We start from the raw sequence: 17,128 nt of genomic DNA, 5'->3' as shown, positions 1-17,128 counted from the left end.
TTGGGGCTATTTTTAAGATACCTGGATGTACATGTAAACAGTACACACTGACGGGTGTGATTGTAAATATCTGTTTAGATTAACCCATCGGCTATGGGAACCGGGTGGCCCCTGTATTAAGCCTATGGTAATTAGAGAATTCAGGATTTAATGGGTTAAATTAGAGCTCAACTCATGTTAAGCTAAGAATGATGCTAAACTTAGCTAAAGCCGACCCAAGGAAGTATTTTAATATGTATGTTGTGATAACACGAGTGCAGAAAATAAACCCCTCCTCCCTGGATGTTTTGTAAAGAACACACATTCCATTTGCTGATAGCTAGAAGGATGTTAATTCATAATCATTGACATAACGTCTTTCTTGATCTAAGTAGACAATGTTGTGTATGGAACGACCAGTAAGTAAAGGTATTACGAAATAGATTGCTTGAATCAGGATTCAGAAGAGGCAACCTCAAGTTAGGGAGGAAAGAAAATTGAAGACACAGAATTAAAAGATATTGATATGAGCGACATTACATTCATAGACTAAAGAGAAAAGGGAAACCCCTTGTAATACATCCACAAACAAAACCTCTCGAAACAACCACAGACATTGTATGCCCTTCATGCAGACAGATAATGAAAGTATGAACTCACTGTTGAAGCTGCTCTGCAAAGCTGGGTGTGATTCTTTCTGGGCTGGTTAGTGGCATGCTGCCCCCTTGTGTTGCCTGCCTTACAGTCTGTTCACTGGGTTCTTGCTTAGGGCTGCTCCTCTTCGTGTTGGATGCAGGCGCCAGCTCCGGAGGGGGAGGGGGGAACTCCATGTTACCCCTGCCATCAAGAGGGGATAGGGGCGTGGGTGGTGGAGGGGGGCTGAGTTCCAGTTCTTGGTATGAGGGGTCCATGGACAAGCTTTTGACCGGAGGGTGAACTGTTGATGATTTGGGCGATGTTCTCTGACCACCAGAGCTGCTGATTGATAAAATAATGTACCAACACATATTCAATTAGCAGGTGACAATAATAATTGACAGACTTTTCAGAATATTCTTAAACCACAGATAATATACATTATTAAGGTATAAAGCTTATGCTGTATGGACTTCAGAATTAAGCAAAGCTTTTTCTCATAAATCCTCTCGTTTTGCTGAAGTTTTGCTTCAGAGCAAAAATATTTGGGAAACAAATGAGGTAATTAAAAATCACCATGTAGACTCTCATCAATGGACTTCACATCAAAACACAAATACCTTAGACCTTATTCCATCTGCTTTGAGTAATGTCTAAATCAGATCACTACTAAGGCAAGCATCGTATAGCATTGATTTTGTTGTTTTAAAAGAAGACAGGAACACAATCGCACAAACTTTCATAAAACAACCCAACGGCAATTTCAACAGCATCTTGCATAACCTACTGAAACATGCCAACGTTACAATGTCATAATCTAGACATGGTTTCTATAGGCTATACTACACAAAATTGAAATTTCCCTTGAGTGGAATTCTTGAAAGTCGTTGTGATTGTATATGAGGTACTTCAGTCTCTCACCTGGTTTGGTCTGACCTGGGAGGGTACCTAAAGACTCGGTGGTTCACCTCCGTCTCTGTTCGCTCGGATTGAAGCGATTCGTAGAAAACGGTGCCCTCTTTGTTGCTCTCTTCCTCTTTAAGGCTAGATATCGATACTCGTTCTGCCACATGTACCTATAGAGGTGAATTGCAAAAATATACCTTTACTCCTCTTAAAATCTTACAGAATTTTCGATAAATCAAGAATTTAATTCATAAACCCCCCCCCCCAATGCTTATTTCCTTAAAATTTAAGATCTAAAAGGTCCTTCTGAATAATTCTTCATACATTGGCAACAAAACTTCCACATCTTCTGCTAAGAACCAGAAGGGGGAAGTTAATACCATTTGACATAGAGTTGATTTCTATCCCTCACCAGACAATATGTGACAGGAAAATTTGTAGACAAATTCACCATTATCCATTTCTGGTCTTTTTAAAAGTAATACATGGTTTTAATGAGATATTTGGAATACTCCTTCATTGGAACAATGGCATCTAAAATATCAAATTTTATCAAACACATTTCTCGAAATTAACTGTTACACAACAAGAACAAATTCCTGCTCTGTCATCAAGTATCGCAATCTACCGCTCGATTTTTTTAAATTCTTAAATAAGGAACTACATCTTCAATTACTTACATTGTACGATGGTGAAGGTGATATCTGTCGAGTTGGTGAGAATTCAAATTTGTCTTGGGGTGACCGGTTCGGCCTCATCTTCTCCTGTTGGTTCCGAGAATTGGGAAGGTTTATAGAGTCTAGAGACATCCTGGAGGTAAGGTGCTTGGTCTGGTGTGGTGGTCTTTGAACCTGGTGACTTCTCCTTCGCTCATTGGTAGTCTGCTGGTACTGCGGACCTGAAGATGACATGGAGGAAGAATGAGCGATGGAGGCAGCAATGCGGACATCCTTTGGAGAGACCACGCCCGTTTGGGATGGGGAGTGCGGGCCACGGACTTGCGATATGTCGCTGTTTGACCCGAAGCCTGAATCCTGTGGCTGATGCAGAGGGTGGGAAAAGGAGGAGCCAATGCTTGACAAAGAATCTTGAGGATAATGCCTGCTGCTGGAGTAGCCACTGGCAAGAGAACTGGTGGAGTGATACATGTCACTGCGATACAGGGACTGCTCGGAGCCAGACATGCTTGGTGGACGAGAGCTGGCGGGACTAGTGCCTGGTGGAGAACGTCTGTTATGCACGAACCCCTTGAGGGCATCCCAGATCTGTTGCCTGTTCTCGGGATCCGATGTCTTCCTGACATTTTGGGGTTTGTTGATAGGATCGGACATCTTCTTCTTTTGCTGATCTGCTTTAGGATGTTGATCAGAATCCGATTTCGACTTCTTGTGTTCAGAAAAGGAGCTTTCACGGGAGACTGGATTTCCCCTCCGCTCAAAACTTTCATGCCTCCTTGGAGGGTTGCGGTTATATGTGTCTATGGAATGTGTGCGTTGATGTGATGATGGTACTGGTGCTGTTCTCATAAGGCGTGGATCTCCCGCATTCCCCCTTGAATCATGTGTGAAAGACCCAGATTTGTAGTGATTACTCTTTGGTCTGTGATCCTGCTTGAAGGCATCCTCTGAGAGACCTAGATTTCGAAGGTCTCTCTTCGTATCTGGCATAGTCTTCCTTGCAGATGTCTCATTGCCCTCTGACCTTTGTGGGTCAAGGTTCACATTGTTCTTGAAAGAGCCTTCCCTTTCTAATCTCCTAAGAATTGAGTTTTCAGAGAGATTACCATCCGGTTGGAGTTTCTCAAGCTGGCAATCATCATTCTGATCAAATATGCCGGATTTGCGACTATCCCTGCTCTCCTGGCGATTCACAGTCCTCTCCACCTTCTCAGTGAAAGTCTTCTGCTCTGGCTCCTGCTCCATTCTGAAGGTTTCTTCCATCAGAGAAGGGCTAATTGGTGTGCGCTTCCTTGGGGCATTAGGATTGTCCAAATCACTGGATTGCCGTGAATGACTGGAAATCCTGGGCTCCACAGGTTGTTGCTGCTGGGGCTGTTGAGGATGCCCTGTCAGTTGCGGATGCAAGTCAGATGTTGTTGACTCACGACTTTCACTTGGGTTGCGCCAGGTTCTTGCAGGGTTCTGTCCCAGATTTTTCTTGTTTAGATCAAACTCAGAAAAATTCAATGAATCCTCTGAAGACAGCGACGAGCGCTTCCTCTGTTTCTTCTTCTCCTGGTACCACGAGTTCCGTGTAGAAGACTCCCTTGCTGGCTGCGTTTGTGCCATCGGTGAACTTTCTTCTTGTTGAGTTGCTTTACTAAAATCATGAGTTCTCGTAAAAAGCTCCCTTTTGTTCTTGCTTTCCGGCACACTATTAACAGGCTGAATAGACTTCAGGTTCTCCTGCTGCTGTTCTGTCTTTTCCAAGAAAGAGCGATAGTCCAGGATCAAGTGATCAGATGTGTTAAACCTGTCGTCAGAACTCCTAGTCGTTTTGCTTTGTTTTGGTTTGTAATTTCCATTTTCATTGTCTCGCACTGGAGGGGATGGAGGCCTCGTGTTTGTATTTAATGTATTGTCGCTACTAAGCATTTTACTGTCCTCAAAGTTAAATTCATGTTCACTGGCATCATCAATCCATATTCGTTTGGCCTGGACGATATGTTGGTCTGTACTATTTGAATTCTGATTTGGATTGGATTGTGTTACAGAGTGTGTGGGTGACTTCTGCAATTTCTCTGTCTTTGTCAGTTTTACAGGAGGCAAGTCACTTGGGAGTATTGTTGGACACACTGTCAAGGTACAAGTGGTCTCTGAACTGATTGTGGACACTGGCCATGATGATGACTTCACGTGATCGCTATACGCCTGGGTCTTGGTCTTAGAGTCTTCTCTCTTTGGTATAGCTGGTGGCACCTTCCTTATTTCTCCATGATGAGTGGCAAAACTACTTGAATGTGGGTTGGAACCGAAAGTTGACTGAACGTAACTTGTCTGAGGATTCCCCGACAGATTGCTGTGCGCCTGCGCATAATTCCTTGTGACAGATGAATCTGCCGAACTGGCAATCTGCCTCTCCGGCATCTGGACAGCGTAGATGTTGACATCCTGTGCACCACCGTACTTCTGACCTGTCTGGTCACTGCTGTCCGGTACTCTTCCCAGGACAGCCTTTGACTGGACACTGTGTATGTGCGTAGCCACAACGACCTTAGGATAAGTCTCTGCAGGTTCAAGATCGTGGCGGATATTCCGTAACTTGGGATTCACACCTTGCGTTATTGCCTCCTTTCCTTTGGAATACCTCTTACTATACACATCCCCATATTGGTCTTCAGTGTTAATCTTATCCGTGCTCTGCGACATAATTGTCCTTTCAAATGCTTCCCTTTTCTTCTGCACGTGCCCTGGTAAGGGTTCTATCGTGTCCTCAGCACTGTTATTATTAATGTTCCCTGTGGACCTGCCATGCTGGTGGTAGCCAGTCTTCTCCTCGTAGCTGGACATCATGAAGGACGAATCCGAAGAGCTGTGGAACTTGTTGTACTGCGTTGGCGGAGGGTTCCTGTATCGTGGCTGGGTCTGCTCCCCGTGTCGTTGCCGGCTGTGTTGGGGCATCCTGGACAGGTCTGGTTGGCTCAGGGTTCTAACGTCGGTGTGCCAAGATTTGGGCCTCGGTGAACCGGGCTGGGATCTGCAGAGAGGGATGAAAAAGTAACGTTGCAGTCATGAATCAACAGAAGATCAATTAATTACAGTAAGAAATATAGATCTCAATATAACTTGAATCATACAGAATCATACTGAAACCTATTTTGACAAGATTATATAAAGGAAAATTTTGTAAGGTACCTTTTAAATTATGTTTTGCTATTAATTCTTTTCATCATGTTATATCACCCTCATATCCGTAGCAACCGAGTACAATCAGGGATTTATTTTGCATGACAAATAAATTTTATATACAGTTAATTTCCTGCATGAATGTCAGGTAGCTTTAAACGGCAAAGTTGTAGCATCAATTTATCAAAAGAATTGACTGGAATAACAAGATGAGTATTTTTTTTCTTCTTCTTTTAACGCTACTTACTCTCGTTTCCTGACCCTCTTGGTATTGACTGGTTTCTGCTCTGCCACTTCCTTGGGCAAGGGGTTCACTGACGATGATGTTGTACTTGTTGTTGTTGGGTACATTGCATCTTTCATCATGGCTGCATTCTCTTGGGCTTGCTTTCTCAGGTCTGGGCTCTTGGGGCCTCGGAAATCAGACGCTGACGAACCCCTGGTACATGGAAAGGAAAGGAAAGAGAAGGCTTGCATTTAATCAAGAGTGCAGGTATTGCGTATCTTTTGAATTAAATACATAATGAGAAATAGTAAATGATAGCGAGATTTGTGACAAAGTTTGTGCTAACAAATACATGAAAAGAAAATATTCTTTCTTCGTCACCTCTTTCTTCTCATTCCACTCTTCTCCCATTCTTCAATTATTTGTTAATTTGAGGGGAAAAAAACACCTTTATTCTCAATGTCTCCCTCTACTGCTCAAAATATCCTGTTTCAGCTGGCATTCACCTTGGAGCAATAACTGCCTGTGAGACTACAAAACCATGACCATGTATGAGCCAAAGGACATTCCTCACAAGAAAGCCTGCATGTGGGGCTACACAATCGTGACTGCAGACATACCAAAGGCCATCTATTCCTCACAGGAATACCTGCATGTGGGACTATTGCAATCATGACCGTGGATGTATCGAGGGCTATTCCTATCCCTGATCATGGAGGGAGATTAGGGTGAAAATTGCCGTCTATTTTTAAATCCTTCCCGATCATGAACCTACAACCAAACGATCTGTCATGACAGAGATGTCAATCACGTACATCTATGGTATATGAAGAGAGAATAAGGATCCAAATATTTGACCGTATGACCGGCAAGAGTCCAAGTGCAAAAGCCCAAGTACAATTGCTACAAACTGAAGAGCCAGGAAATTCTGGCTGACAGAAAGGAACAATGAAATAAAATCTGACCCAAACCCTGGTAGACAAATTTTAATTATTTCAATGTGGTTTACCTTGAAAAATTGTGAATTCTAGGCATATCTGTAAGGTATGAGATTCGGAGGATAAATGTTTCTCAATTGCACGATACCAAAAGCAGCACACTAGAACCCCTCTCTATTAAAAGAGCATGATCATTTAATTGACATAGAATTGCAACATATCAATATTTGTACAGGCAATGGATAAGCACGAAAGGGTCTCTTTACACCCTCTAGACCACAACAACACTCGTCTATGCATTCATATATGACACAGCCATTTTGAATGACCTTGTCTAATATTGCTTTCTGTGGCTTTGTTTCTTAACCAGACAGAAAAACATTTGCATAATATCGGTCGGAATGCCAAATATGCAGTGATGCAAGCATGGTCCTTCAAACTTGTGGCACTGTTCTATCTCTCCTTTTTTTTTGGTCATCATTTTCCTTTGTACTTTCCTAGCACAAAAGGCCTATGTAAATACACGACACTGGCATGGTATAAGTATCATCTGGACAAACAGAACCATGTTGGTTCACGATTGTCCGATTCCGGGCCTTTTGTCTACAACTTTTATTTTACCTGATACGAGATGGCATCCAAATTTATGAATGACGTTTCACTTTGATGGCATCTGTTCCGGAAAAACACGTTGGTCAAAATCATAACCATTTGATGAAACCGAAAGAGACTACAGCTGAATAAAATGACAAGCAGTTTTTCCTTTTCATCTTAAAACCCATATGTTCAGGCCTTCATATCTCAAGAGTTTTTTTTTTTCACTTTTGAAACAAATACTATGTTTTATATACTTTCGAACAATGATTTTCAAGTGAATGAAATAAGAAACCTGTCTACAAGTTTATATATTGATGCATTTGCGAGATGAAAGCACTGATATTCAAATTTTCAAATTTCCTTCACAATCTGCATCCACAAGGTATTATTTCACTCTACTTTAACTTTTGATTCTCAAAACATCTGTAAGAAATATTTCACATTTTCCTAAACCGCCGACTCATGCCATAGAAACTTAGATGCATCCCGCGATCTTACTGAGGAAAATGAAAGCAGGTGAATAATCCAACTGTGCAGCCTACCATGGGTTTCATATCCTTCTCAAGAAATCAATAGGAGACCATTTGTAAAGTAAGAAGATGATCTAGTCTACAAACAGGCTAACTTTATTTCTATTTTCACTAGAATGATCATAGGAATAAGTTTCATGAACTACTTTATATTTTTTGAAATTATTTGTATTATCTTGGAAGGTGGGGCTCGTTTTTCCTGGTTTCTTGTGTTTGTAACTAGGAGACTACATCCTGGAGTCCTTAAAAAATAGTCTTCCTACTCTATAGATGTCCAGACTCCAGTTGGTGACTAATATGAAATAAAAAACTTTCATATCAGCTAATCATTATATGCAGTCCAAAACTCCAAGATATTGGGTACACATTGATAGTCTATCAAATCTATCATGGGCCGAAGCAATATGAATATCTCTTTAACATGTCAATATATTTCTTGGTCACAATCTTGTGTTACAAACTGACACAAAAGGTATGGTTATTGAGACTAGTTTACTGTAATACATGTATTACAATAAAGATTTAGGATGAATGGATACTGGATGAGTAAGCAAGAGAGGGGGCAGACTTGGCAAACAGACCAGTAAACAAAATCTAGTTCATTCAAATCAACTCGCCCTAACCATTCAAATTCTTAGGTACATGTACATGTCTATGTACACTTTGTCTGTACTGCTGAACTCTCTCATTTTAAAGGTAAAAATAATTAATTTAGATCACAGAAGTATACTCTCATCAACATTTTGGTAATCCATTGCTAACTAATGCAAACATAAATAATTATTAAAAAAAACAACTAATGACTCTAATTTCATTCTACACCAATTAATTAGATTTCTCTTAAAAATAATGTTTAAACAAAAAGCCATGAAACCCAAATATTACTGTTAATACTGACACATTTTTATTTAAACAGAATAAAGAGATAAAATAAAGTTAATAAATGCACTCCAATTCATGAATGCTTCAACCCTAAAACCCTAGTGCTGAACTACATGTATTGTATTTGAGTTTTGACATGTTGCGAGTTGTGAAAATGCAGGGTGAATTCATGAGTTATTGATATGTTGGAGAAACCTCTAACCAGGGACATATGCTATACTCCTGAGATGTCACTGGTAACCAATCTACTAGATGTATGCACAATATTTGAAAGCACTTTAGAACTGGTCAACTATTCACACTTTATAAAACACAAGTTATTCACTATTCCAAATCACAAAACTTGAGAAAAAAACCCACTAAAAAATGAATATCAGATTTTAATTAATCATTGTTGGTATTGTTAAATGTATTCTAAATAGTTACTTCTTACCAATAATTCCGTGGTACATGTATTCCAGCCCCAGAGCGGGCTCGCCGACACGATACACTCCTTTCTAGATAAACCATCGTGGGAAAATGACAAAAAGCAACCTAAATTCCCCAAATATAAAGTCGGCTGTGGTTTCTGAATAGACAAGACTGGGAGGAGCATATCCCAATAAAAAAAACGAAAGGGGAATTACAAGCCATCAAATACGGACCTGCCATGAGTAATACCTGTTCTGTCCAATTCAACAGACAACAATAGAGGGCTGACAATGCAACTCGCGGCTTGATACGACAAACACCATGTGACCCAAGTTGGGAACCATGGTTGTACCACAGCTTTGGGCAAACACCATTGACAAAGAGGGCCAGGACCACAAATAAATTATTTCTCCTTGGAATTCTAAAAGCGGAATCGCACATTGTGCAAACGGAGGAGTGACAAGTTCGCCCACGTAGGGTGTAGGGTTGGACGTCATCGACCTAACCGCCAAATCTTAAAAGAACACAACTACACCCAAAATGAATAATTATAGCATTGTGACAATATAAACATGTTTCTTATCACTTGTTACAAAGTTTCCACCAATGGCATTTCTCAAATACTAATGAATTTAATTATCTTACTCACATAAATATCTTGTTTATTAGATGCAATGCTATCTCCCTGATCATGATCGGGGGAAATCAATCCAAAATGGTGATCTATATTTTCCACTCCTCAAAACAAAAACAAAAATCATTTTCAGGCTTCATATCGCAAGCCTATTTGCATGTAAGTATCATAATGAATACCTTGGTTAGATACAATGATAATTGCGCAACGATTCGGATTCCATTGCGTTCTATCACTAACATTAAAACAGATGCAGAAAAGTCATATACCAGGTAGGTCAGTAATAGTATCTCTGCCCCTTTTCTGAAAATGCACTTTCGGTACTGATCAATACAGTGTATGACGCCAAACTCAAGCATGGGTGTGAAAAACACAGTGTATATCACAACAGAGAAAGAGAATGGCATACCATAGAAGATAGAGAAAAATAGCTGATCGTGCCGTCCAGGCGACGGAATATTTGATCGTGGGGGCAGTTTACAAGAGAAATTATAGAGAGAAAAGTTGAGAAATATCAAATATCACATTCCAAACCTTATGCTATGATCCTATTTACATTTTCTCTGTTCCAATAGATTAAATAATACTAAATACCAACTTTATATTCCCTAGATAGAGAGCAGTGGTGTAATCTACTATTATGGAATTTGCTTGGACTTTTCACGATTCTTTTGTAATAACTCTTGTCAATCACCATGGGCTGAAGCAATAATGTTGGTTTACGTGGCAGGGACAAAACGTCTCGCTTTCTATTTACGCAGAGAGCTGCGTGAAGTGAGACACCTTGTGGCCACTATGGGCACACTTGCTAACAACTAGAGCATGGCTGCTTTCAAACAATATTCCACCCCACAATCCACAAAATTTCATAAAATGTAAAAGTTGTTATTTGATCAGGCACGCCATAATAGAAATGCCTCAAAATAAAGGCCGTTAGGCGGTTTGGTTTTAGAATTATATCCTTTGTCAGAAATGTGTCCAATTACCTCAAGTTTGTTTAAAAATTGTTACCCCTTTGTGAGAAAATGTGGCCAATTATCTCAAGGTGCCTAAGGTAGCCTCATGGAATAGAAATAGGTGGTACCTTGGTTACATTCATTTATGAAAACAAACTGCAATTTCCACATGACCTTAATTATACCTTCACATCTAACATCAAAAATGAAAAATGTTCACCGTGTTCTTTTCTCTGGTAAACCTAGCTATAGCCCAAGGTGTATACATATTCTACGCAGAAAAACAAATCATGATAGCAAAACATTTCAAGAAAAACAAACCGATCATGATTCCTAAAAGGGGGCAATGGCCTTCTAAACTGCAGAACGTAACGTCCTAAGTTAATATACAATACAACCATAATTTCTGTTGACTATACGCTTCCCATCTTGTATTGATATTAATTGATTCCTAGTTGATTTCTTAAAAGTGTTTAGAACTGTGGTAAACTCTGATTGCATAGTCCCAGATACAGGTATTCCTGTGGAGAATTACCTTTGTTATATCCACAGTCATGGTTGCTGCTCAGTGTGTTAATCAGACCTTCAATATGATTCAATTTCTAGAACTACACTAGAAAATTATCTTTAAACTTACTAATGAAGTTATGAGGGGTGGTATTACTCGCCATATTGTTGTCAGGGACAATTAGCACTCTCTTGGGATGGGGTACACAGAAATAGCTCCCTCTATCAACCCCCTGCAACGAGGGGGTGAGGGATGAAGACGTTTGGTAATTAGGAGGAGGGAAGTTCTCTGAATATCTACCACTCGGATCGCATCCCTCCTCTGGAGTCTCGCAGACTGGTCAGTCATACATTCCTAGGCGAGATGGTTCACATGGATGACGAAGTAGATGATTTTCAATCATCATGCAATTGGGCATGTGTGTATCGGTAGGAAGCGCTTGTTGACGTGAAAGGTAATGCACATTATATCTCTGGCAAAGAGACTTGAAGAGAAGAAAAATCCACTTATGAGCCTTATTCAATGCTTACTGCAAGGATCATGACCTGCTCGGTAATGAAACTGCTCAGATAAAGGCTACATTGAATGCACCTACATGTAAATTTAAATACAGTATTCATCACTATATAATAATAACTAACTAATGCACAACTATATCATCTGTTTAGAGCCAGTAGGACATTATAAGTCTGTGTCAGTATTTGATTTAATGTCCTTCTGGTCCACAGCAGACACTAGATATACATGTAGTATACCAGGAAAAAGTTAAAAATGAAGAAGGCAATTTTTTTTTTACTAATACACCAACAAACAGACATCCCCAGATAATCACAAGGGAAAGTTTGGACAAGACGTTGAGAGCCTATCTAAGAACTTGGGCAGTGTGGATGGACCATGGTGGTCTTGTGAATCATGTGACTTCCCACCAGCACTCAGCTGTGTGACCCGTCGTCAGCTGTTCCGAGATCCAATTTGGTAGACATCCCAGCAATGGGGTCTGAACGAGGGCCGGCAGCCATCACCTCTCGTCACCTGAGTCATTATCGTTAACTCATGATTCTTTTTATCTATGTATTAACCGATGATGCAACCTTAATAGAATGCCCCTATTGGTGTTTCTAGGTCTGGATAGATACTGATGGGCACCACGTTCACCATCTCCAAACCCCCAATTTCACAACTTTAAAAGGGGGCTCCAGAACAGATATTTAACCATTTCAATCCTGATCCTGACTACATTAAAAATAAGTGTGAAATCCTGGTATTTCATACATGTAATACATTGCTATATTACAAACTTTAGATCTATTTGTATTGAAAGATCTTCCCTAGGTTTACGCATTCTGCTACTGAAACTGACAAACAAATGAACAAGAGAGGGAAACTAATGCTACTAATGTCATGAGCAAATATTAACGCCCACAAACCGAATGTCTATAAGTGTGCTTGAGCAAATTAATGACAATCCACCGTGTGCGCACGTATCTTCTTTCTATCTGAGAAGACGATGACAAACATATTTGGTCAGGTACACCTGGGCAAAAGAATGCGGTTGCTATGAGAAACAAAACAAAAGAAATAGTTGGATGGTAGACATCACATCAACATAGTTGTGGCACATTAATAACAATCTGATTGAACGAGCTATCCATATTGGTCCGATCGCTCCCGTCGACGATGGGCCCTACCTAGACTTTGTTCAGCGGCTATTTATAGCCCTAGACGTGCCTTCTCCACCATTCTTTCATGTATGCGCAACAAGGTGAAGACACAGAAAGGAATGTTGTGATCTGACTTACACTTTGCATTCAAACAAAGGGAAATAAAAAATAGAAACCTACCAAGAATTTGGTCACCAATAAAAAATGGAGGACTTTTCCCGACGTCACTTGCCGAATAGCTAGAAGGGCGTTAACTGATGTAAATTTGCCTACCAGCAGACAAGAGTTCAAGCCTTTCTTGCTCTTCACATACCATTTATACTTTTCAGAATGACAACGCGATACTAGATGAGGTGATCAATGCTTCATTTTGAACACCCCCCTCTTGCTTCCGGAAATCATGACATGTTCTTCAAATCTAGATGTCTATAAACTCAATCATCATCACAGACCTACAACAAATGCTCGCCTCAAAATGGCAGTGCCTTTTCCATTCAAAATTTCGTGGGGTTACAAATAAGCAATTATGCAACCTCTAAACTTTAGACCATGAAGGAACCAAGTGGTCAACCATGAAGGATCCAGTGGTCAGCCATGAAGAACCTGAGTGGTCAAAATGATTAAAATGATGTCACTGGAGTTAATCCCCATGACCAAAGGTGAATGGATTATTGCTAGATTATTACTAGATCACAGGGATTACAGGATACAGCTTAGGGTTGTTACATCTTGTAAGGAAATAGTTTGACTACCGGTAGTCTTCTCCAACAGACTCCATGTTATTGATCTAGTTCTACGCAGTCTAGTATTCATTTTACTTGATCAAAACCCAAGGCGCAACAAATTAAACAGAGCTCTAAAGTGACCATGCTGTGATATGTCAGAGATTCCTTCAGCAAATGTCACTGGACATTAGAAGAGGTTGTGCAACATTGACACAAATTTCACAGCCGAGTGACTAAGGGGTCTTTGCTTCCGAGACTAGTCCACAAAACTTTTGGCCTATGCATTTCAAACACATACATTGTAGCACTACTGTGTAAAAACCAAGGAGCTCAAACCACTGAGCAGTGATTTTACATGACTCACTCCAATGGGTCAGTGAAAAACAAGTGGTCACAACAAAATGGTCAACAAGATTCCAGTATTCACCACAAATAAAGAAAGAAAGAAAACCCACAATGCATATAGCATAGAGCAACAAAACAAAACCTCTGAACTGTTCAGACCTAGACTAGGACATTCCGACAATTTCCTCAACAATATCAATTTCATTTCTACAATTATGAATGAGAAGAGCTTAATATTTTGGAAACCTATATCAATACAAGGAGACCTTGGATAGAAGCACAAACAATCAAAGACAGATTGAGATAATGAAGCAATCACTGGCCTGTAACATCTTTCAGATATGAAATAAAGAGTATCAAACAAGATGGGCTCTTGTAAAATCAATCTCTACCTAATTTTTCAATCAAGTCTTCATTACAGTGGTTATGACTTACAGTATCCCATATCTTTGTCTCTGGTACACTTTCAGCATAGGTAGCTCACAGGAGATATGAGCATAAACCTCACAGCCTTCTCGAGAATCAAGAAAACAACGTGCTAGGTCCTTCAACCCCATCTCGCTTTGGAAGGTCGAGTTTAATGCAACAACTTCTGGAGCCTCGCTTGATCCCAATATAAATGAACTTCACTCTGTGGTGTCTAGGATGTTTCTGAAACCTTCCTGAAGCTGGGCAACTTCTTAACTGTGATGAAAGACCACTTCTGGTGGGGTTTCTCCCATGCCAATCAAGGCAAATTAATCCCTGATAATGAATCAACAAAAGTAAAGACCTGATACTCTGAATGGTACTCATTATCAGTCCTTGAATTGTAGATGGTGATATGGCCTTTATCTGAAGGTGTCAATCGTCCAAAAGACAAATAGAAGATCCCCCAAGCTGTAGTTTCCTGGTCAAAGGCTACGCTATAAACCTTTGTGAAGGTAGAGTAGATCCAGATTAAATCTGATTCTTAGGAAAAAGGGCCTTTATGTTTGAATGTAAACACTTTGATGACGTAAAGACAGTGTAGGTTGTGGGGAGTAATCAAGGAATTGAACCTCTTTCATGGAATTCTGAGCGCAGGAATGGCAGAAGGGAAAATAATTGTCAACAAAAACAGGTTTGTGGTAATCAACCTAATTTAGATAATCACACTTTAAACTACTGGTTATTTGAATATTTCTGAACTGTTGATTGGTGGTTTGTTTTGGTTCAAGTATGTAAAGATACATAGTTGTATGACTTATCAAGGATGAATTCTCAGATGTTTCATAACCACAGTATGTATACTGATATTGTTAAAGAACCTGAAGGGTGCTAACTCTTTGTAAAAGCTATGGCATGTTCTGTGCTAGAAGGGTGTTAACTCATATACTCTTACACAGTAAATGCCCTTCTAGCATCAACAGATCTTTAATAGCGTTAACAGATGATATGGCCTCCCAACAGCTTTCTGGCTCTCAGCATATGATATTCTTGTACCCTTCTGACTAACAAATAGTTCTGTAGCATACACAAATTTCCGCACCCTCTGCTTTCCCACATCTGTTGCCAATTGTTCAAATAGGAAGTGCCAAAAAGCAATCAAAGGAAAGAAAGTATACAAACTACTGGCATATTGATTATTTTTCATATCCGGTTGGTCGGTATGCCTTTATTCCTAACAATATTCAACCATTGACATGAAAAAAACATGGAAGCCCGAGTTAAATTTACAATAGGCAAGAGAAGGAGATTATTAATATGAACCAGAGAAACAATTTAGGAACAGATAACAGAGGACTATCGGAGAAATATATACATGTACAGTGGCGGAAAGCCATTTATTTAAAAGAGGGCTCTTGATCCCCTTAAACAATAAACAATAAATACAACTTTAAAAATATAAATCCAGAGAAATTGTTTATCTATTTCTTAAGAAAATTAGAACATGAAGCTTCTGAGCAAAGAAAAGATATTTTCACGTTTACCAATTACCAATGATTTTTGTCATTTCATATACCTTGATGATAATTGAGTACTTGAGTAGAATGAAAAAACAATAAAAAAGGCCATAAAAACTAAATCAACTACATTGAATGACAGACAGGAAATACAAGAATAACAAGATGATCTAGGAATGACAAAATGCTTAGATAAAGCACATCTTATCAAACTGAGCAGCATATATAATACCACGAGGTTGATGCATGCATAATGATATGTCACTATGGATATGGGATCGTCTCCTTTCATCAAACATTCCTCCATGAAGGGTACATCACCATAGCGATAATAAGCTTGGCTTATGGCTGTGGTAAGCTTTGCTGCATTCTTTATGAATTGTTTTCCATAAGTTTCATTGGGTGTAGATTACAGTGTCTACGATCACTGGGCTTTTTAATACTGCAAAGCCTACAGGAAGTCTTACATTACATCATTTACAGAATATTTCAAGGTGATTCAATGTCTACCTATAACGCATTGGGGTGGGAGAGTAGACATAGGCATATTTCAATTATATATAAATCTACATGTCTCATTTACTCATTCATTTGTTTATTTATGTACTTTATTTATTCATTTATTCTTTCATATTTTTCTACCTACCTCATTTAGTATTTGGGGGGATGTAGTTATATATAAAAAACAATGGTCTCCCACGAAAATGAAAATGAAACTCAAATCAAAATCAATCATGGCAGAGTAGGCCTGTCTAATTGACTTTGAAACTATTTTTTTTACCCAACACATTTTACAAAACAAAAAGTTGATCCTGCCTCAAACTTTAAACTGATTTTGGGTCAGCCAGCAACATTCAAGACAACAGGAATGTGACTAAACCTCAATCTAATAAGAAAAATGTGCCCCAAACCCCTAAATGATTACATACCACCCTAATCCATCTATGTTAATCATATTTACAACTTTACCAATTACTCGCTGAAAAATGCCAGGAATGTCCAACAAAGAAGTACCAAGGCTGTGGGGGTTGGTTGCAAACTGCGAAGAATTCACAAATTCCATATTCCTATTATAAAATGCTTTTTATATATTTTGCAAGCCAGGTAAACATCTGTTTCCTGTTTATTTTTAGGTCATTTGGGGACACTAGCACAAGTAGGTGGTGTGTTTACGTCTGGCAGTTTAATTGAATTACAGACTTCACACAATTGAGTTCCGCAATCCCCTGTAAGAAATTAAAGTTTACATCAAATGGGGAATTTATTAACCGACAAAAGATTTATTTGTCTTTTATTTTAGGCCAACTCGATCTAGAAACAAAAAACAGATTTACAAAAAATGTAATTTTGATTACCTGCTGCAGCTTTACATACACACAATCTGCAAATTACATTCAAACATCAACTCCTGAATCTTGAACTAT

At 39.3% G+C, this 17,128-nt stretch overlaps 1 protein-coding gene across 7 annotated transcripts in view; it reads right to left on the bottom strand.

Annotated features, from left to right (window-relative positions):
- The window catches only part of LOC578304 (protein Shroom3), a 56,742-nt gene that overhangs the window by 20,153 nt on the left and 19,461 nt on the right, over positions 1-17,128 (bottom strand). For 3 of the 7 annotated variants that reach the window (XM_003725092.3, XM_030980699.1, XM_778480.5), the window contains exons 2-5: positions 5,614-5,805; positions 2,202-5,217; positions 1,537-1,691; positions 640-957 (exon numbers count right to left, since the gene is read on the bottom strand). In XM_003725092.3, coding sequence (XP_003725140.2) covers positions 640-957; positions 1,537-1,691; positions 2,202-5,217; positions 5,614-5,805 — 3,681 coding nt within the window. Of the gene's footprint in view, positions 1-639; positions 958-1,536; positions 1,692-2,201; positions 5,218-5,613; positions 5,806-7,151; positions 7,308-8,972; positions 9,663-12,889; positions 13,190-14,214; positions 14,448-17,128 lie in introns of those variants that run through there. The other 4 variants (XM_011669786.2, XM_030980698.1, XM_011669788.2 and 1 more) reach the window with 4 other exon arrangements.

This window comes from Strongylocentrotus purpuratus, unplaced genomic scaffold, assembly GCF_000002235.5.
Source record: "Strongylocentrotus purpuratus isolate Spur 01 unplaced genomic scaffold, Spur_5.0 spur5_scaffold_11, whole genome shotgun sequence".
In the NCBI taxonomy this organism is placed as follows: Eukaryota; Metazoa; Echinodermata; class Echinoidea; order Camarodonta; family Strongylocentrotidae; genus Strongylocentrotus; species Strongylocentrotus purpuratus.
The sequence above is the reverse complement of the archived record's forward strand: the minus strand, read 5'-3'. Positions and strand labels throughout refer to the sequence as shown.